Source organism: Sorex araneus, chromosome 6 (assembly GCF_027595985.1).
Source record: "Sorex araneus isolate mSorAra2 chromosome 6, mSorAra2.pri, whole genome shotgun sequence".
NCBI lineage: Eukaryota > Metazoa > Chordata > Mammalia > Eulipotyphla > Soricidae > Sorex > Sorex araneus.
This window is the reverse complement of record NC_073307.1, coordinates 110070200-110092556: the sequence shown is the minus strand read 5'-3', so window position 1 is coordinate 110092556 and position 22357 is coordinate 110070200. Positions and strand designations below refer to the sequence as shown.

Here is a 22357-nt window from a genome sequence, read left to right as displayed (position 1 = left end):
CCCATTTCTTTACTGTGGAAAATTTTTTATTTTTTTTTTATTGAATCACCATGTGGAAAATTACAATTTAAAATTACAAATTAAAATTTCAGGCTTAAGTCTCAGTTATACAATGCTGAAACAACCATCCCTTCACCAGTGCCCATATTCCACCACCAAAAAAAAAAAGCCAACCCCAGTATACCTCCCATCCCTCCCCTCTCTCCCTGCCTCTCCCCCACCTGGGTAACTGATAAATTTCACTTTACTTTCTCTTTACTTTGGTTACATTCAACATTTCAACAAAAAACTCACTATTATTGTTAGGAGTTCCCCATTAGAGTCAGACCTGTGGTAAAGAGATATGAAGTCACGTGGCCACTATTGCAGCTGTGCGATTTTGGATTTCTGTATTTTAGCAACTAAGTCCAGGGAAATTTCTTCCAGAAATTGGATCATTGCAAGCTTGCATCTCTCATTAGTGGTCCTCATAATATGGAAGTCACCACGCCACCCCGCCCGCAAGGAAAAGGGGAGAGAGAAGAGAGAGAGAGAGAGAGAGAGAGAGAGAGAGAGAGAGAGAGAGAGAGAGAGAGAGAGAGAGAGAGAGAGAGAGAGAGAGAGAGAGAGAGAGAGAGAGAGAGAGAGAGAGAGAGAGAGAGAGAGAGAGAGAGAGAGAGAGAGAGAGAGAGAGAGAGAGAGAGAGAGAGAGAGAGAGAGAGAGAGAGAGAGAGAGAGAGAGAGAGAGAGAGAGAAATGAAACGCATGGGGCCTCGGCTTAGTTCTCAGTCTGGAAACATTCTGCAATGCATGTGGAAAATTTTTTTGTGTGTTGTCCCATAGTTTATTTGGCTTTTTATTTATTCATCAAAGGGGTTTATCACTGAAGACTGCTCTGAGGTCTAGATCCTGTAGAGTTCATCCTGTGTTTTCAATGTATTCTACAAACAGATTTGAAAAGAACTTTGTGAATGGTGTAAGCATTATAGTCTGATAAAATACTTGATATAATTTCTATTTTCTTTATCTTATGCAGCCTTTTACTGTGTCTCAGCATCTAATATATTCTTGAGAATGATCCATGAACACTGAAGAAGAGAGTATATTCAATTTTTTGGGGGGGTTGGGGGTGGTTGATCCATTCAATAACAAAATTAAATACCATTTTTTATATGGAATTATTTTTTAATTAGCTTTTGTTTGATTCACCTTTAATATGAGACCATTTAGTGCTTTTTTCCCAATGCACATTTAGTGACCAACAATTTCTTTAGCTGTTGTCAGTGAGATTTTGTATTATACCATTTAACTAGAATATTAACCTTGCTGGGCTGGAGCGATAGCACAATGGGGTAGGGCCTTTGCCTTGCACGTGGCCAACCTGGGTTAAATTCCTCTGCCCCTCTCGGAGAGCCCAGAAAGCTACCGAGAGTATCTCGACCGCCTGGCAGAGCCTGGCAAGCTACCCGTGGCATATTCGATATGCCAAAAACAGTGACAGTAAGTTTCACAGTGGAGACATTACTGATGCCTACTCGAGCAAATCCATTAGCAATGGGATGACAGTGATAGTGATTAACCTTGCTGGTAAAGTATTTGTATGCTTATTTTATTACTGAATAAATATATCATAGATATATCATGCTATGAGCTGGAGTGATAGCGCAGCAGGTAGGGCATTTGCTTGCACACGGCTGGCCTGGGTTCGATTCCTCAGCCCCTCTCAGAGAGCCTGGTAAGCTACCGAGAGTATCCTGCCCTCATGGCAGAGCCTGGCAAGATACCCATGGTGTATTTGATATGCCAAAAACAGTTACAATAAGTCTCACAATGGAGATGTTACTGGTGCCCGCTCGAGCAAATCGATGAGCAATCAAATGACAGTGATACAGTGATATCATGCCATTTCCTTTTAACCTTCTGGATTTCATTCAAAAGATCTGTGAATTTTATGGAGGCTCCCTTATGCATAATATTTGGGTTTGCTCTGGCTACCCTCAGTATAGCTTTCTTTGGCTCTTGCCAATTTAATTGCTATGTGTCTTGGTGTTTTTCTGTTTTTGGTTTATTTTGTTTTCTACTCTCTGAGCTTCTTAGATTTTGCCATTGAAGTTGATCTTAAAATTGGTCAAGTTTTCTACTATAATCGATGTTGTCATAACTTCTTTCTTTATCTCTTTTTCCCCCTGGGGCCCCTGAACCCAGAAGCTATTTCTCTTTAGACTGTTCCATTGTTCTATGATATTTTCTTTCTTTCGTTTTTTTTTTTTTTTTTTTTTTTTTTTGCTTCTTGGGTCACACCCAGCGATGCACAGGGGTTACTCCTCCTGGCTCTGCACTCAAGAGTTACCCCTGACAGTGCTCAGGGGACCATGTGGGATGCTGGGAATCAAACCCGGGTCGACTGCATGCAAGGCAAACACCCTACCCGCTGTGCTATTGCTCCAGCCCCTGCTCCATGATATTTTCTTCACTTCTATTTGTTCCTTTTTGTTCTTTTCAAAAAGTTTTGCACTTTTCCTTTATTTCACAGATATATTCCTTTGCTTCTATCACTCTACTCATTTTCTTTATAGTATTCTTTTATTCTATATTCTTCAGATTTGCAATTTCTATTTAGAGTATTCTCATATATTTTTCTCTTGTTGAAATTCTCCTTTATTGTTTTCTTCAACAATTGTCTTAATCACTGTGATTTTGAAATCCTCATTCATGATATTAAAGACAACATCTGTGCTTGGGGTTTATTGTCCTTTAATGCAGGTGGGTTCCTCCGCTCTTTTATTATGTCTAAGGCTGCAGCTCCCTTCAAAGATGGAGAACTAGGCAGAAGTCCTAGATGGGGCTTCAGACAAATTCTGGAGAGTCCAAGCATGGGTCCTCACCTTTGAAGAGGTAGAGGGTCGTGGACATTAGGAGAGGCAAGGTAGCACACATGGTGACTGACAAACTGGAGCCGTGTGTGTGTGTGTGTGTGTGTGTGTGTGTGTGTGTGTGTGTGTGGTGGGGGTGGGGATGGTACCAGGCTTCTGGAGACTCCAGACAAAGGTTCCTGATAACCTTTGATAAAGAAATTTCTAATATGAAGTAATTGACTTTTAAATTGAGCCTTGTAGTAGTAACATTCATATGTAGAGCTATATTTCCTCATTATTTAAGGCTGGAAGTGGTGCTGTGAAGTTACTTGAACGGGAGGTGAGCATCCTAAAAAGTGTGAGACATGCACACATCATACATTTGGAACAAGTGTTTGAGACTTCTAAGGTAAGGCTTTATTTTGTGCTGCATTTTGAAATTTGTCTACAAAATGAATCTCATCCCCTAGGGATGCAGTTAGTTATGTCCTTGGCCTGGTCTAACACTGAAATTTGGTGAGAGCATTCCACAGGATTCTATTGTTATTATGTAGGTGGATATCAAATGATTAGATAAATATCTTTTGTTATATTTCTGAATGGCATGTTGAAAAAAAGTTTAAAATTAAAACAACTTCATACACGGCTACACAGTGATCAGAACTTTCTTAGAAGTGACTTTTCTATTGTTTTTGGTTCTTGCTGTTCCCATTAGAACCTCTGGAAATATTGTTATAATTTTGCAAGGTTAGTTTCATAATAAAGTTGCCATGGGTATATTTAAAATTATGTAGAAGATATTTTGTTTCTGTGCCTATACTATTATGATTATTCTCCCTTCTTCTCTGGATGTTTTCCATTCCTTTCTCTAAATGCCTATCATTTTCATTTAGAAGCTTGGGTTATTTGCCCTTTGGTCCCTAGAATATTTACTAAGTAAGAGTTTGTATGTTTTTCTACTTAAAGACAGTGTAGAGAAGTGGTCAGACATGGGGATTTTAAGATCAGGTTGTCTGTATATTTGAATCTTGCCTTTGTTACTATAAGACCATTGCCAGATTACATAGTAACTCTTTCTAACTTTCCTCATCTATAAAATGGATTTAATAATATTGAACTTGATAGTTAAAGGATTAAATGAGAAAGTGTATACAAAGCTTCTCTCTCATTGTTAGCAACTGTTCCTGATGTCTCTTGACAATCTCTAAAGCACTAACAGTCAATTTAGGTGATAACATTATGTTTAATTCATTAAGAGTGCTTAGTAGCTTAATAACAATTAAAGACTACAGTTGTCCTGTAGAAATAAAGACTACAGTTATCCTATAGGGAAACAGTTTTGGGCAACACTACCAGAAGTCTCATCTAGTCTTTCTAGTTTTAGAATTATGGTTTGTTTATCCCTAATCATCTTTGTTTTACTCTTTGTTATCAGTTTCAATTAATTTGGCTATGTTCTGGAGCGATAGTGCAGTGGGTAGGGCGTTCATCTGGCACGCGACCGACTTGGGTTCGATTCCTCTGCCCCTCTCGGAGAGCCGGCAAGCTACCGAGAGTATCCCACTGGCACGGCAGAGCCTGGCAATCTACCCGTGGTGTATTCAATATGCCAAAAAACAGTAACAAGTCTCACAATAGAGACGGTACTGGTGCCTGCTCGAGCAAATTGATGAGCAACGGGAAGACAGTGACAGTGATGTTCTGCCTTTGTATCGTTTTCTTCCTGCCTCTCGTGCTGGGGTTCATTAAGCCTCTTAAATCTGTGAGTTTATTATATTTATCAAATTTACCTAAACTTGGTTCTTATTACATTTTCTTTTGCTTTTTCCCACTTTGAGTACTCTAAGGACCCATCTTAGGTAGTTTGATATAATTCACAGCATACTGATCTTCTGTTCATTTATTAAATATTGTTCTTATCTTGTTTCACTAAGCATAATTTCTGTTTCAGTGTCTTCAAATTTAGTAATATTTAAAAAATTGTTTTGTTTGTTTTGGGGCTATACCCAGTGATGTTCAGGAGTTATTCCTGGCTCTGTACCAAAGAATCACTCAGAGGTTTGGGGGACAATATGGGATGCTGGGTATTGAATCTAGGTTGGCTTCATGCAAGGCAAACGCCCTACTCATTGTGTTAATGCTCTGGTCCCAGTCTTTTTATTTTTTGTACCATGTGCTATTTATTTCCTCCAGTGGAAGTTTGATATGGGTCTTATAAAAAATCTTTCCTGTTTAAACATGTTCAATACTTCCTCCTTAAATATAGTTATAAGAATTTTAATTATTTCTATTAATTCTATTCTTCATCATCATCGTCATCATCATCATCATCATCATCATCATCATCATCATCATCATCCCATTGATCATTGAATTTCTTGAGTGGTCTCAGTAACATCTCATTCGTCCAAGCCCTGAGATTTTAGAAGCCTCTCTCTACTCGTCCTTCCAATGATGTCGTACTGGAGGCTCTTTCAGGGTCAGGGGAATGAGACCCAGTTTATTACTGGTTTTGGCATATAAATATACCATAGGGACCTTGCCAGGATCTCCCATGTGGGCAGGAAACTCCCAGTAGTTTGCCAGGTTCTCCCAGAGGGAGAAGTAGGCTGTAAGATATCACTTCCGGGAGTTTGCTTTTAGGTCTCTGGATGCTGGCCATTGACAGGATTACACGGCGCCGGGGCAGTCCCTGGGTGTGACCACCTAGCTACTGGGAAATGGGAAATTTGGGTGGAGGAGGCCCAGTTCTGATCGGAGCAGCCTTGGAAGTCTCAGCCCTGAGTCCCACACACCTGGGTTCCTCTGCCGGTTCCTTTATACTTGAGGCTCGTCCGAACATGTGGAGAGGGGCCTTGAGCATGGCTGTGGCTAGGCTCCGGAGATCTTTGGCCACGGGGAACTCTGCTCAGGGTGGGGAGGGAAGCTGGAACCCATCCCATCCGAGGATAATAATTCTATTATGTATGTTATTTCTATATTGGTTCTGTTATTTTTTTCCCTGTGTGTTTAGTATTCTTTGCTTCTGTTAATTTTTAATTGGATATTGAATACTTATTTAGTTTTGTAACTTTTCTTGAGCTTTATTGCAGGAAATTTAAGTTATTTAGACACAGGTTGGAACTTTTGAAGCTTGTGTTAAGCTTTATTAGGTGGCGCTACATAAGCCTTTGGTCTAGGGATAAATTTTTTCTAATAATCTGATAAGAGTCTTGTATGGATCCAATGCCCATAATTATAAGATTTTCCACTCTGGCTAATAGGAATATGAACTCTCCCTTGGCCATGCAACCCTGGCTGTGTAAGCTTCAGTGAGTGTTTCCTCTGTTTTTGCATGCATACCCCCATCCACACCCCCAGTTTCAGTTCATGTCCTTAAACACGTGTCCTTATAATGTACTCTGCAGAAGACTTAAGGAGGACCCTCTGCAAAGCATCAAAGTTTTTCTGTGTATAGTTTTCTCACCTACTGTCCTTGAACTTTGCCGCCCTCTTGGACTACTCAGCTTCATCTCCTCACCTAAGAGATTGCTGGGTGGGGCTGGAGCGATAGCACAGCAGGTAGGGCATTTGCCTTGCATGGGGCCGACCCAGGTTCGATTCCCAGCATCCCATATGGTCTCCTGAACACCGCCAGGAGTAATTCCTGAGATCAGAGCCAGGGATAACCCCTGTGTATCGCTGGGTGTGACCCAAAAGGAAAAATAAAATTGCTGGGCTTGCTCAAACTCTGCTCTCTGGCCTAGAAGCCCTCCAGACACTAGGATTACTCTGGTCTATCTCGTACCTTTTTTATTTCTCTTGGATCACTGTCATATGTTGTCTGTTATATGAAAATTATTGTTCTCTATGTTTTGTTCATGTCAGAGGGCTCTCAATTAGTACTTAAAGGACTATAGTACATTCCCAGTGATATTCAGCCTGTCTTTGTGGACCTAACAATTCAGTGCTCAGATCAGACGATGTAGTACCACTTGGGCTCAATGGTGCTGGGGCCACCTGGCTTACACCCAGTGGTGCTGGCCAGGAGGATCATGCAGTGTCAGGAATTGAACTCAGGGTCTAGTTCATATCATGCATGTACTTTAGCCCTTTGATTTTTCACCCCAACTATGTCTTAAGTTTTAGGGGGAAGGGTAAGTCCAGTCTTGCCATTACACATCTGGACACAAGTGGGAGTGAAAGCCAAATATAGAATAGTTTTGAGAACAAAGGGAACTATCATCTGTGATTGTCTTTTAATGTATTGCTTGCCATTGAGTCACGTAGATGAGATATTCTGCCTCTCTTTCCCCCAACTCACATAAATGCTACTTAAATCTTCCACTGAAACTGTCTTAAAAATTAATGGAAGAGGGCTAGAGTGATATTATAGCAGGTAGGCATTTGCCTTGCACGCGGCCAACCTCGGTTCAATCCCCAGTATCTGATATAATCCTCCGAGCACCACCATGAGTAATTTTTGAGTGCAAAGCCAGGAGTGACCCCTGTATATCGTCCGGTGTGACTCAAAAAGCCAAAAAGAAAAGAATATTAATGGAAGTTACTTATGTCATGGACTGGAGCGATAGCACAGTGGGTGGGACGTTTGCCTTGCATGCGGCTGACCTGGGTTCCAGTCCTCTATCCCTCTCGGAGAGCCAGGCAAACTACCGAGAGTATCCCACCTGCACAGCAGAGCCTGGCAAGCTACCCGTGGCATATTCAATGTGCCAAAAACAGTAACAACAAGTCTCACAGTTGAGACTTGTTACTGGTGCCTGCTTGAGCAAATCAATGAACTTAGGTCATTGCACAACTACTGATCATTCAGTCTCTGTTACAGTTTGTCAGTTCAAATGTTCTCCAGATGTACAAAATTATTTTTTAATTATAAACATACTTTTAATAACTTGTACTAATATAAGTTTTTTTAGTTTACATATTTAAAGTTGGTCACTTAAGTTGTTAGCTTTGCTTTTCCAACTATTCTTCTCAATAGTTCATCTATCAGCGATCCCTGTAGTGTTGTCAGTGGGGAAAAGTCTGGCCCCGGGGCTGGAGCAATAGCACAGCGGGTAGCGCGTTTGCCTTGCATGGGGCCAGCCTGGGTTCGATTCCCAGCATCCCATATGGTCCCCTGAGCTCTGCCAGGGGTGATTCCTGAGTGCAGAGCCAGGAGTAACCCCTGTGCATCGCCGGGTGTGACCCAAAAAGCAAAAAACAAAACAAAACAAAATGGAAAGTCTAGCCTAATTCAATAGCTTATTTTTGCGTTAGACTTTGTAGAATTATTTAAGTTTGAAATCCTAAAGCATCTGGAGGTCTAGTAAATCAGAATTTTGACTACAAGAAAAAAGGAGAGTCACCTTCTCTTTCTGTTTTTCATGCTTGCAGATTGAACAAATATTTGCATGTCAGTTGTGGCAGAGGGGGAGAGGAGAGTGTTGCTGGGAGGGGTGTTGGACCACACCCAGCTGTGAGTCTTTTTGATTCAACAAATGACTGTTGAAATAACTACAGTGATGTTACCCAAAACAGCAAATGACTGTTGAAATAACTAAAGTGATGTTACCCAAAACAGCAAATATGGGATGGGTATTTTGTTCATGGACTTTTATACTCATATTCTATCTATTCTAAGTCCTTTTGTTTCTTACTCCTAAATATTTTTCATATACTTTTCTCCTTTATGTCTTTTTAAAAATTTTTTTTATTTTATAAGGTAGTTCACAATATTAGATTCCATTTAATATTCAAACACCAATCCCACCACCATTACACCTTCCCACCACCATATTTGGGATGTTTGCTTTCCAAACCCCAATCCCTGTCCCAGAGCAGAACTGAAATAATGATAATATATTTTGTATTGTTTGTTATAAAAAGCCACTGAAAATGCTACAAAAAAGTATTCATAGAAGAGTGTGAAGATTATTCTATTTTGGCAGGGGCCATTAACAACCTCTTGATATCACTAACATGTTGTTAAATGTTGAGCCTTGTGAATTTTCATAAATATGTAAATATATGTATATATGCATATATATACTTCCCTCTATGATTGGTTGCCTACTATTTGGACCCCATCAAATGTGGTGTGGTACTCTTGGAGTATGGGTAGGGTGTGTCTTATGATGTGTCCAGAAATAGGTTCACTCATGCGTGAGGCTCGGCCCGAGTGGGTGGGGAGCAGCCTTGAGCATGGTGGTGGTTGGATTCTGCATGTTTTTCAGCTTCCGAGGCTGGGTCCCTTGGGGTGGTGAGGGTTTTCACCTGCCCCATTCTGGGGTGCCCCAAGTAAAATGCAGGGTCCAGCAGCATGGCTATGGCAAGTGTCATGTTATGCTCCCTTCCAGGGGAGAAGGACATGCGATCTGGATGGTGGCTGGTGACAAGATGATCTGGGGCCAACCAGAGGTGGCTTATGGGCATGACTGCTGGGTCTCTGGAGACAGGGGGAAACGGGCAGGGCATCTCCGCTCTCCATCCCGTTGAACCCAGACTTCTCAGTCACAGAGTCTTCTTTACTTCTTGACTTAGTTCTACACCTCACATCTACCCTTGATAAACAGAGATAAACATACACACTATGGCACGTGAGATAAATCTGGACTGATGCTTAGAGTTTCTGTAGGCTCTAAGCTAAGTTTCTTATATTTTAATAGCTGGAAAAATTAAAAGCAATATTTCATGACATGTGAAATTTATTGGAAAGTAAAATTCCAAAGTCTATGAATAAGCTGCTCAGGCCCCCACCCATCTCCATCCAGTCATCGAGATGCCTCCGAACTTGCAGGTGTGATGTGCAAGGGCTGTAAATATCATGAACAAATGGTGACACTTTTGACTTCAGAAATCTTAGATAAACTAAAAGCCAAGTTAAAAAAAATCCATGTGAAAGAATGCATGACATATTTCTGAGAAACTATCTTATTGCTAATGGTAAAGAAGCTGCTAAGTAGAAAAATACACAAAAATGTCAAAATTTTAGAAGTACCATAGATTGTCTATTCTAAAATTTCTAATCCCAAACAGCTTGGAGCATGTTAGTTTGTTATCATGGCATTATAAAATTACCATGTCAGAAAAGGATATTGGAGATGGCCTGATTGTCATCCTTTTCATTTTGTGGTGGCAATTCTGATTCATAGATGTTGGGCAACTTATTTGGGATCATGCCATGCATGGCAGCAACTAGTACACACATATATTGCCTCTTAATTGATATTAATTCTGATTGCAATGAAAGTAATAATATCTCAACACTTCTGGAATTCTGGGAATTGCCTTCTCATCCAGTTTCCAAGTGAGAGAGGAATACAAAAGCGTTTTCTGCATCTTTTGAAGACTTGAGTATTTTATAAGAATGAATAAGCTAGAGTTGCATTTGTCATTTCTCAATTTTTAGCTTTAATGTTTTTATTAAATAACCAGGAATTACATAGTTAGTCATGATTAAGTTTCAGGTGTTCAAACACCAGTCCCTTTAGTGGTTACTTTCCTCCACCAGTGTCCCAGTTTCCCTCCCACCTCCTGCCTGCCTCTAGGACAAGCACTTCTTTCACTTTTCCCTATTAGGCACAGTGATTTGTAAAACTGTTACCAAGAGGGTATCAAAGAGAATCACTTTGCCTCCTTTGACCACTCACTCCTTGTCCAGAGTGACCACTTCCCTCTACCAGTGACATAGTAGTTCCTTTCCTGACTTATTTTCCCTCCCTTCACAGTGGCAAACTTCCAACCAAGGACCATTTCTCCTGCTCTTCATTTCTATTACCTTTGTTCATTAGTTATTCCCTTCTATGTTTCTTTATATCCCACCTATGAGTGAGATCATTCTGTGTCTGTCCTGTTCCCTTTGACTCACTTCACTCAGCATGAAGCTCTCCAGATCCATCCATATATAAGCAAATGGTATGACTTCACCTTTTTCTTACAGCCAAGTAATATTCCATTGTGTACATGTAACTTCTTTTGGCGGGGGGCGGTCACACTCGGCGATGCACAGGGGTTATTCCTGGCTCACACACTCAAGAATTACCCCTGGCGGTGCTCGGGGGACCATATGGGATGCTGGAAACCTGAGTCGGCCGTGTGCAAGGCAAATGCCCTACCCCTGTGCTATCGCTCCAGTCCTACATGTAGCTTCTTTATCCAGTCATCTCTTCTTGAGCATTTAGGTGGTTTCCAGGTTTTGGCTGTTGTGAAAAGTGCTGCAGTGAACATAGGATGCAGATGTCTTTTCTGTATTGTGCTTTTGGGTCCTTGGAGTACATTCCCTGAGGTTAAATTGCTGGGTCATTTGAAAGATCCCTTCCTAGTTCTTTGAGGAATGTCCATATTGACTTCCAAAAAGGCTGAACCAATCTACATTCCCACCAGCAGTGAGTGAGGGTCCCTTTTCTGCCACATCCTCGCCAACATTGGATGTTGTTGTTCTTTTTGGTGAGTACCAATCTCTGTGGTGTGAGGTGATATCTTGTTGTTTTGATTTGCATTTTCATGATAGTTAGTGATAAACTGCATTATTTCATATGCCTTTCTTTTCATTTGTATTTCTTTTTTGAGGAATTTTCTGTTCATCTCTTCTCCCCATTTTTTAAAAGGGTTTGGATTTCTCACTTTTCAGAATTGACTCAAAACATTTGCCTCCGTGGAAATAACTATAATCATCAAATCTGATAATTCTTATGAATCTCCATAGATACTTCAAAGAAGAAAGACCTGGCCAAGGACTCAGTTATAGAGACCAAACCTTATATGTATGAGGCTCCACGCCCCCCCACATCTCCATCCCATGCCCCCCATCCCATACACATATTCCAGGCACTATCCCAAAACTATTTAGTGGCTTCTTTATTGCACATAGGAAGAAAATCAAAAAAGTTTTTGCAAAGGTGCTTTGCAGTCTAGCACCCAAGATTAGAGAGCTCTGTTCTGTTTAGCCTTTCCCCTCACCACTTGTGCTCTTTCTGGCCCTATCAACCTCCCAGTGCTATTAACACCAACAGATTTGTTACTGTTAAGAGACACTAACAAGCTCCCATGCCTGAAAATAGCATGTGTTCTATGTCTTCTTGCCTACATACATAATCCCAGTTCGGGCACTCAGACCTACCTTTTATGTTGCTACTTCAGGGAGCATTTCTGCAGTAAAGGTTCCCTTCCTGAATAACCTTCTGCACTGGGGACATGCCTTTTCCACCACATGATATTAAATTATGGCTGATCTGTGAGCTTTTGGAGGGGAAAGACTATGTCTTACTGTTTTTTATTCCTCCGCAGTTCTCCACTCTCTCTTGTATGTGATAGTGCATATTTTTGAGTTAATGGGTTGGTTATTGACTGTGACCATTTTCCTGCTCTCTGTACATGTACACACATATGTTTATACTCTGACATTTTAAAGATATCAACTAAATAAATTGCTCTCTCTTTAAATATGTAATTTTAAGGAAATGTACCTTGTGATGGAGCTTTGTGAGGATGGAGAACTCAAAGAAATTCTGAATAAAAAGGGGCATTTCTCTGAGAATGAGACCAAGCGGATCATTCAAAGTCTTGCATCAGCTATTGCATATCTGCACAGTAATGGTAAGAAAAGGCTCATCAAGTTCAGCTCACTGAATCCTTGCATGCAGATAGCACTTTTGTTTAAAGGCTAATTGTACTCAGAAATCATAGTCACTTAAATGTATATAATGTTTACTGTTAGGGAATATTTTTATTCTTTTTAGAAACTTAAAAAACTTAAAATGCTGTAGACATATATTTTAACTTAAAATGAGGCAATTTGACAGGTGCATTGTACACAGACAAATAATACATAATACTAGTCAACAGTTTGTACCTAAAGCACCTATCATTATTAAATCAAAAGTAAACAATAATAAAAGTAAAATGGGGGGTCTGGATGGTAGTACAGTGCGTAAGGCACTTACTTGTCTTACATCCCAACCCCCCAAATTTATGTAGCCAAAGAATTTGTATATATTATTTTTAGGAGTCAATTTTAGAGCAGTTTTAGTATAACAAAATTGGATGTCTAATCTAGATATTTTGCCACGTACATCTGCCCCTACTCACATAAAACCTCTCCATTATCAGCATTCCCTATAAGAGTGGTAGATTTGTTGCAGATGATGTTAGTATATTGTTGTCACCCAGCTTCCATAGTTTACATTAGGACATTACGTTGTTGGTGTTTACTCTATGGTTTTTGACAAATGAATAATATACATTCATCATTAAAATCAAATAGTTTCACTGTGTTAAAATCCACATTTAAAAATTTTTTCTTACTGTAGCAATTACTCTTCTTTGGTATTACTATTGCTGCTTTTCTTCATATTCCTCTTTGTCTTTCAAGGTTAGGTTAGTTTGGTTTATACGTAACTTTAGAACCATCTCACCTTACAGGTGAGAAAAAACTTGTTCTAAAGACGTGAAATCACATGGTTAGATACGGCAGAGCTAGTACTAGAACCAATTCAACAGATATTTCTGAAATTCCTATTGTATGGTTGGTCCTAGAGTAACAAAGATTAATAGATGATACTGGTGGGAGGCTGAGTATAGAAAACATTATAATTCAAGATGATAATTTCTCCAGTGGAGAGACATATAAAGTGCAAGGAGCATGGTAGTAAAAGTGCGGCATTTGACTTGGAGAACCAAAAAAGAATTCACAGAGGAAGCAAAATTTGAGCTTAGGAATACAAACTGAGACCAAAAAAGAGGCAGACCTTCCATGTAGAAGGAACAGTTTTTGCAAGGGTGAGAAACCAAGTTTAATTATGCCATCACTTCTCCTTAGTAAGCTATAAATTAAGTATAATTCCAAGTACAATCTTAACAGAATTTTTCATAGAACTTAATAAGATTATTCCAGCAGGAGTGGGAATAACAAATAAAACAGTGAAAAAGAAGAACAGTGGAGGCAGCAGGGAAACTCACCCTGCTTTAGATCAAAAATATTATAAAAATATATGAATTAAAATTGTGTGGTATTTCTGTAAGAAAAAGAGCAATAAAAGCAATAAAAATTCTGAAAACAAAGGCTGGGGACTGTATGAGAGAACTATAAATGGCTAAGGTATAATTGGCAGTCCAGGGCTCATTCAAATGCATTTTCCCCAGCAATTATACATATAACTTTTTAAGCCTAGGGAAATAGTATTATGGTTATAAAATGAACAGTTATTTGCAAAAGAAGTGTTTGGTGCATGATAATTTGCATGTATATAAAATCCTACCTGACATTAACCTATTCAACTGGAGATTCAACAACAAGATTTGTTTGTTTTTTTTTTTCTTTCAACATATGGAGTTGGAAAGTGTGCAGCTGAGGTTGTAGAAAAATATACTGAAATAGATGCAATTTGTAACCAAGTTGCGGTATGTTAAATGTTTCTGTAGGCATTGTCTTACATTTAAAAAAATGCTGTTCCCTCCTTGAAGACCTAAGGATATAGAAAACCTTTCTGGGCTAGTAACTTGAGTCGTATTCCTCCTCCTGGGAGTACCTAACCTTGGACAGACTCATTTTCCACACAGATAGGGCATTTGGCATAAAGAGCAGCCATTGGGCAGCAGAAGAATGGGTGATGAGGGAATCTAAGAAATGAATCCTAAAGGTTAGAAACATGGAGAAAAGGGATTTGAATATAAAAGAATGGAACAGGGCAGAATTATGCTTAACCCTCATTAAATTTTTCATCATTGAATGTTAATTTGTCAAATATATTTATAACTTCTATTTGTATCTCTTAAGTATTTTTCCCACTATTTCATTTGATTTGTTTTTTTTTTGATAGATATAGTACATAGAGATCTGAAACTGGAAAACATAATGGTTAAAAGCAGCTATATTAATGATAAAAATGAAATGAATTTAAACATAAAGGTAAGATATTAGAAATCGTGCTCAATGATTATAAATGGCTTTATAGTAAGGTGCATCCTTTTTAAAGATACATTTTGTTAGGTTCAAGCAGCAAAATCTGCTTGTGCTTAAAAACTGAAAATTTCACAAAAGGTGTAACTGACAAGAATAATTTTGCAAGTTAAGTGGTTCTATTGAGTTTTTTTAAAGTACATATCCATTTGGGTAGTTCTAAATCATTAGTTAATAGGGAGCAAACAGATGCTCTGAATTCTAATTAATTTCAAAATTATGCCTGGTAATTTGATGTAAATGTGTTACAGATTTAGAGAAAAACACACCTTGGCTGTGCTTTTGATTCTAAATTAGTGCTAAAGTCCATATTTCTCATTGAAAATTTTCCTGGGTATTAATATTTATGTCTTACGCACAATTAATGTGCTAAGTGTTTATTCTTGAAGATTTTATTCAAATTAAGTGTTCCTTAATGTCAAATAAATGATAGGATACATTATTTATTACTTAGCACTTTAATAGTGGCTGCTTCCAAAATATATGAATGTGTTAATTTAGGAATAAAATGTCTGTGAATAACTTGCTCTGTTGCAGAAGAATCCCTGTGTAATTTATAAAGAGAGGTTTAACAGGATTGCTGTTTTACCCAAGAAAAACCTCCTTAAATTGTTTCATTGTAAATGCTATGAAAGTGGGAGTTATTTAAGTGTTATTCATTGCTGATAACCTGGAATAGTACCTGAACCTAGTACATGCTCACTTAATGCTTGGTGAATGACCTGGGGTTAAAGCTCAGTAGTACTGAACATGCTAGCATATGTGAGAACCTAGGTTCTATCCCCACAAGAAGCAACAACAACAGTATCCGTGAATGAAAAAGAAAAGCTTTTCCCACAGAACTGAAATGGGTCATGAAACCTTTTTGTGTATTTTGATATCTGTATAGATTTTCCTATGGAGAAACATACATAAATATATAATATATTCCCAATGCTCCTAGTGTGATAATTGTGAAATTTTCTCATGAAATTGATTAAGCTATTTAGACAGTGATACTACGTATTGATAAATGTATATTTATATGTATACTAATATAGTTTTTCCGATTTGATTAGACACTGGAATTTCTGCACTCAGTGTCTGTGGACCAAGAAACTATTTTTGGTTGTATGATCAATAAGTGTGCCTGCTTTTCTGCTTTCAGCCCAAGGCTGTTCTAACTTGGGAGATAAGACCAAGGGCACATGCTGAATATTTAATAACCACATGTTTAATGACCAAGATTTAGAACTAAGCACAAAGACTGCAGTGCGGCCGGGGCTCGCCAGTGTATTCGCAGTTATACTGTTTATTTAGTTTTCCATTCATTTGCTTCCCAGAGTTTTTAATGGTGTAGTAATGATTTTAATCAGGATACTCTACAAATACTAAAGAAATAATAGTAAAGTTAATATTTATTAGGAATAGTACTTTGTTGTTCCTGCTGCTGCTGTTTTTGTTCTTGTTGGGGCCTCCCACGCGGTGCTCAGGAGGGCCTCGAGTCCCACCAGCGATTCTGGCCAAACAGGCAAGAGTTCAAGACAAGAGCCTGGGGCTGCATGGCTGTTCATTGTTGGGGGCCTCCAGGGCTGCACTGGGCAATGCTGGAGAGGTTACCTGGTGGTGCTGGGATCGAAGATAGGCCAGACGCAAGATAGGCATGTGCCCTCACCACTGTACCATCTCAGGCCCCCCCCCCAAATGTTTTTAAAATAGTTACAAAAGTGGGAAGTTCCAATGAATGCTGTCAAGATCATGATTTGCATTTCTATTGGTGCATTAAACTGGAGCATAGCTCAGGAATCAGAGTTAATGGTACTAGACACACACTCAGTCCAGAATGCATTGTAGAATAGATGAACTTTTTAAAGCATTTTTTTCATTAGCACTGTCACACTGTCGTCCCATTGTTCATTGATTTGCTCGAGCGGGCACCAGTAATGTCTCCATTGTGAGACTTGTTACTGTGTTTGGCATATCAAAAATGCCACGGGTAGCTTGCCAGGCTCTGATGTGTGGGTGGGATACTCTCGGTTGCTTGCCGGGCTCTCCTAGAGGGACAGAGAAATCAGCAACATTCCAATCTCTAGGACCCTCCCCTTACATTAAAATGTATTTATAATGTGGTGAAATCCTCTGCTCAAAAGGAGTGAGCTCTAGTACAGGAAAATGTGATTGGGTTTCTTCTCTAGGTAACCGACTTTGGCCTAGCAGTGAGGAAGCATGGTAGGAATGAATCCATGCTGCAGACCACATGTGGCACTCCTATCTATATGGGTAAGTAAGAGCATTGGAATGAGCTTTCTTTGTGTAAAGTAGGGCAACTAAGTGCGTGAAAACTTGAGCCATTTGATTTTTCCCTCAATAGGTCATGGCTCTGATTGGGCTACTTTTTTACTTAATCAGATCAAATATTTTCAGTTGTTTTTGCATTTTCCCCGCAGTTCTTATTTTAAAGATTATAGTTTTTAATTGTTTCTCTGGTTTTGGTCTTCTGGTTTATTTTGTTGTAATTTTATTGTAATGTAGTATAATAGTTCACTTTATTATAATTTAACATATTTTGTTATTATTTTTATTTTTATTTAGTGAGGTTGGTAAGCAAGACTGTACATTCTAAGGGTACAGTTTCACACCTCCTCAGAATATATGCTGCTACAGCTTGCCTACCTCCAAAGTATCAGAATCTCTCTACAATAGTCCAGTAGACTTCCTCCCTTCTCTCACCCTCTGCCCTCTCCTCCTCTGTTTGATAACCCTAGTTCTGTGGTCAGAGTACAAGGATATGTTTCCCTTTGTTTATCTGAAACCCCCATATAATGGGGTTCACCTGATATTTGCCTTTTTTCCTTCTAACTTACTTTGTTTAGCGTCACCCTCACCAATTCCATTTATGTTGTTGCAAAAGACAAGATTTCATCTTTTCTGATAGCTGAGTAGCATTTCATTGTGCATATCTGCCACATCTTTATCCATTCATCTATCATTGAACACTTGGGTTGTTTTCATATCTTGGTTATTGTAGAGAGTACTGCAGTGAACATAGATAGACGTGCATGTATCTTTTTTAATAAGTATTGAATTCTTTTGGCCAGTAGTGACCTTGCTGGATTATATGGTGAATCTATTAAATATTTTAATTGATTTATAATTGACTTGCAGTATTAGGGAATTTTAGTTTTTCCTCCAAAACTTTATATGTATGTAATTATCATTACTCTCATCATTAAAGTTCAGTGCCATCCCATGACCAAAACTATCCCTCTCTTTACTTCTCTCAACTGCTTTCTTACTGGTAACCAGACTGGTTTTCATGAAGGCCAGGCGTCAGTCTTGCTGTTTCTTGCCAATTCATTTACTTTAGTAAATTAACTAAATTTATAGATTCCACATATGCTTTGTTCCAAAATGGATCAAATCTCCCAGGCGTCTTTCACTTCCTTCTTTATTTCATTCTGCATAGTCGCCTATATTAGTTTTGTACCAAAAGGCACAATTTTATCTTTTTTAATGGCTGAGTAGTATTCTTTTGAACACACTCACACACATATATTGCTGAGTATACATATAATAATTTCTTTATTATGCCATCTGTTGGTAAATATTTACATTGAGCCTATGTTTGAACTATTATGAAAAATGGCGCATTGAAAATAGGGATGCTGATAGCTGTCCAAATTGCTGTTTTCATATCCCTTGAATAAATGTCTAGAAGTGGTATTGCTGGATCATATGTTATTTATGTTTTCTTTCTTTTTTGTTGGAAAGGCCTCCCAAGCAGTGCTCAGGAGGCTCTGGGGCCCCTCCCAGAGATTCTCAGACAAAAGGTCATGGTTCAATGCAAGGGCCCAAGGCCCTGGGGATTATCCTAGGCATCCTGGTGGTGCTGAGAGAGAGGAAGAGGCACCTTGTTGTGTCTGGAATCAACTGGGTTCAGCTACATGCAAGATATCTACTTTAACTCCCAGTTCTCTCTCTCTCCAATGCCTCCATTTTTGTTGTTTTCATTTTTATTTTATTTTTATGAAGTTATTCACAATAATTTATTACATTCGGTATTCCAATACCAATTCCACCACCTTTATACCTTATCTTCCCACCACCAGTATTTTGAATTTTCCCCACCACCACCCAAGCCTACTCCAGTAGCAGGCCCTAAATAATTTATTTTGTATTGCTTGTTATGAATAATCTGCTAAAAATGATCAAAGTTTCCTTAGAAGAAAATGTGTGAAGATTGTATCTCAACCTGGAGCCAGTAAGCCCTTGCCTAAGAGATTTACTAACATGCTGTTACAGGTTAAGCCTTGTGTGCATATATATATATGTATATATATATACACACACATACATACATATATGTATGTGTATACACACATATGTGTGTATATATATATATTTTTTTTTTAAATCAAGATCAGTTGGCTTCTACTTTATACTTTACACCCCATCCAATGTGGTGTGCTACTCCTGGTATATCCATTGTGTAGACTATGAGATGTTGCATGGCTGTGAATGTGGCCGCATGCTCTAGAAATTCTAAATTTTTAAATAGGTTGATACAGCTGGAGTTAAGTTTTTAACTGGATCCTGACTTTGAGATATAGAGGCATGTTTGTAGCTTGTTGCTCTCTCCCAAGATTTATAGCCGTTAATGATCTTATATGGTGCCAGAGGCAGCTTGTGGGCATGATTGCCAGACTCCTGGAAGCACAGAATGCTGGGGGGAGGTCGCCCATTCCAGACTCCGTGAGAGCCTGGAGATTTCGATCACAGAACCTGCATACCTGAGTTTTTCAGCATATTCACTCATGAATGAGGCTCGTCTGGGTCTGTGGAGATCTGCTGTGAGCATGGCAGCAACTGAGTTCTGGAGGTTTTTGGCTGCCAGGACTCTGTTGCGGTGGAAGAATACCCCTACCTGCTCCCCTGGGAGTTGCCCCAGATATGAGGTACAGCCTGGGTGATGTCCAGAGGTGTGTCTCCACTTTTCTTTGGGGGGTGAAGAGTACTCGGGGTCTATTACTGGCTGTGTGCTCAGGAGTGACTCCTGCTGGTGCTTGGGGGACTATAGATAATGTTGGAGGGCAATCCAAGGTTGGCCACAGGCAAGGCCAGTGCCTTGATCTCCATATTATCTCTCTGGTGCTCCATTTTCATTTCTTTATTATTATTATTATTATTATTATTATTTTTAATTTGGTCCTCACCCAGTGGTGTTCAGGGATTACTCATGGCTCTACACTCAGATCACTCCTGGCAGGGCTCAGTGGGCCATATTGTGCCGGGAATCAGACCCAGAAAAACTGTATGCAAGGCAAATGCCCACTGTGGTTTGGCTCCGAGTCTCACAATTTTCAAGGTCTCTTTTTTCAATAAAGATCATACCCATTTACTTTCTCCTCCACGATGTACCACAGTTCTTTTTCTCCACATCTTTGACAACCCTCATTGTTTCTATTTTTTCTTTTGATGTAGGAGGCTTTTATGAGTATGAAGTGATGTCTTTTTGTGGTTTTGATTTGTATTTCTTTAATAATAAATTACCTTGGAAAATTTTCATATGTTTTGGGACATCTGATATCATTCTTGGAGAAATGTCTGTTCAGATATTTTATGCATATGTTGTTCAGGTTGTTTATGTTTTGTTGGTGTGTTGAGTTGTGTGAATTCTGTATACATTTTGAATATTGATCCCTGGCGAGATATATGCCGGACAAATACATTTTCCCACTTGCTAGCTTACCTTTCTTTTTTTTTTTTTTGGTAGTAGTTTTATTTTGCCATGTAAAAAGCTTTTTAATTTAATGAGCCATTTTGTTTAGACTTACTTTTGTTTCCCTTACCACTGTACTTGAATCTCGAAATAGCATCTCTCATGTTAGACTTCTGGGGTATATCTATGTTTTCTTCTATATATGGTTTTGACTTAAAAATTAAATCTAAATCTTTTTTGTGCATGCTATTAAATAGTAATCAAGTTTTTGTGGGTTTTTTTTTTGCATTTTTGAAGTCCAGTTTTCACAGTCCCATTTATTGAAGAGACTTTTTTCTTCATTGTATGGGTCAGATTTATTTTTATTATACATTAGATGTCCATGTATATGTGTGGGTTTACAGATGGCATCTTCACTTTATTTTGTTTATTTTTTTTGCAGAGAGGGAGACCATCTATGTAGTACTCAGGGTCCTGGGGGGCCACTCTTTTTGAGTACTTCACCAACCAGGCTGTCAATTCAATGCTAGAGCCTAAGGATGTGGTGTTGCTCAAGCCCGGATAATCCCTTGCATGACAGGGACCAACCAGCAAGGTACCCTCAGACTCTCACATTGAACTGTCAGCCTCATTGGCAAGAATCTCTGGAAGAGGCCTCCTACTGGGGGTTTTCTGGTGCAGAGAACTGTCCTAGGTATGAAATACCTTTCTGTTCTCTTTTCTCTATTGGCTAGACCTGTTCCCTGTCTGAGTTCAATAGACCTTTCCTCTAGACCCAGCAAAGAGGTCTACTGATACTGGTGGTATAATCTAGCAGTAGACTTGCCTAGATTGATGATAAATTGAGAGAGAGTCTTCCAAACTTTGCTGTTTCTTCCTTTGCAAGGCCTGAGCTAATAATCACTGTTGGACTGAGGCGTGAGTATGGGGCATGGGGCAGAGGGGTTCCCCAGGCTTCTTCTGCCAGGCTATGTCTGCTGACATCTTTGGGACTTTTGTCTGGCCATGGGTTGATTGTTGCCTTAGCAACTTCACAGATCCCTTTTTCCTCCATAAAGGAGTATTCTTGTGCCCCAAAAACTTACATATTCCCAATATATTGTTAATTTCCTTGTTTGGACTGAAAGCCAACAAAACTGTGAGAAACACCCACCCCCCTGTGACAGTAATGTGGTAGGTGGGAGTCAGGGGATAATGGTCAGTAAGAGATAACCTGCAACACTGTCTGCCAGAATACCAGTATTCTGGTATTCAGAGTCCCATTTTAGAGACCTAGTGGGCTTTTCCCTTCTTGCTGAAGTTCTGCCAGTGCCCTGAAACATCAGGTACCCATCAGTCCTGCACCTCCCCTTGCTAGGTCTGCAGTTTGCACCAAAGTGGTTCAAAACCCCTTTGTCCCAGCAATCAGAAGAGCTCTACTGGCTTCCTCCAAGCCACCAACCTCATAGGTTATTAGCCACCCATACGCAAAAATGCAGGTACTTGGATTGATCAGAAGTTCTCTGGTGATCAGCTCCTATGAGTTGTTTGAGACAAATGGTTATTTTATTTTCAGGGAAGATTTTTTGCTATCAAGATTTATTCCTCCATGTTCTGTGGGCGACTCATTTTAATGTATTTAGTGAGATATTCATATGAATAGATGTTTTGAATGTTGAACCAACCTGCCTTTAGGGATTAAATTCTATTTGCTTTAATAAGCTGTTATATTGCTCTACTTAATTTCTCACTACCTCATTTTGAAGATTTGAGAGTGGATGTCATTCTTTTTGTTTTTTAATATTTTATTAGTGAATCATCATGAGGTACAGTTACAGACTTACAAACTTTCATGCTTTCATTTCAGTCATACAATGGTCGAGTGCCTATCCCTCCAACAGTGCCCAT

General features: G+C 39.2%; 1 protein-coding gene across 1 annotated transcript in view; it reads left to right on the top strand.

The window, feature by feature from the left end:
- Positions 1–22357, top strand: part of STK33 (serine/threonine kinase 33) — a 232261-nt gene that overhangs the window by 143387 nt on the left and 66517 nt on the right. The window contains exons 5-8 of the mRNA XM_055142785.1: positions 3139–3243; positions 12272–12410; positions 14633–14721; positions 16947–17031. Coding sequence (XP_054998760.1) covers positions 3139–3243; positions 12272–12410; positions 14633–14721; positions 16947–17031 — 418 coding nt within the window. The remainder of the gene's footprint in view (positions 1–3138; positions 3244–12271; positions 12411–14632; positions 14722–16946; positions 17032–22357) is intronic.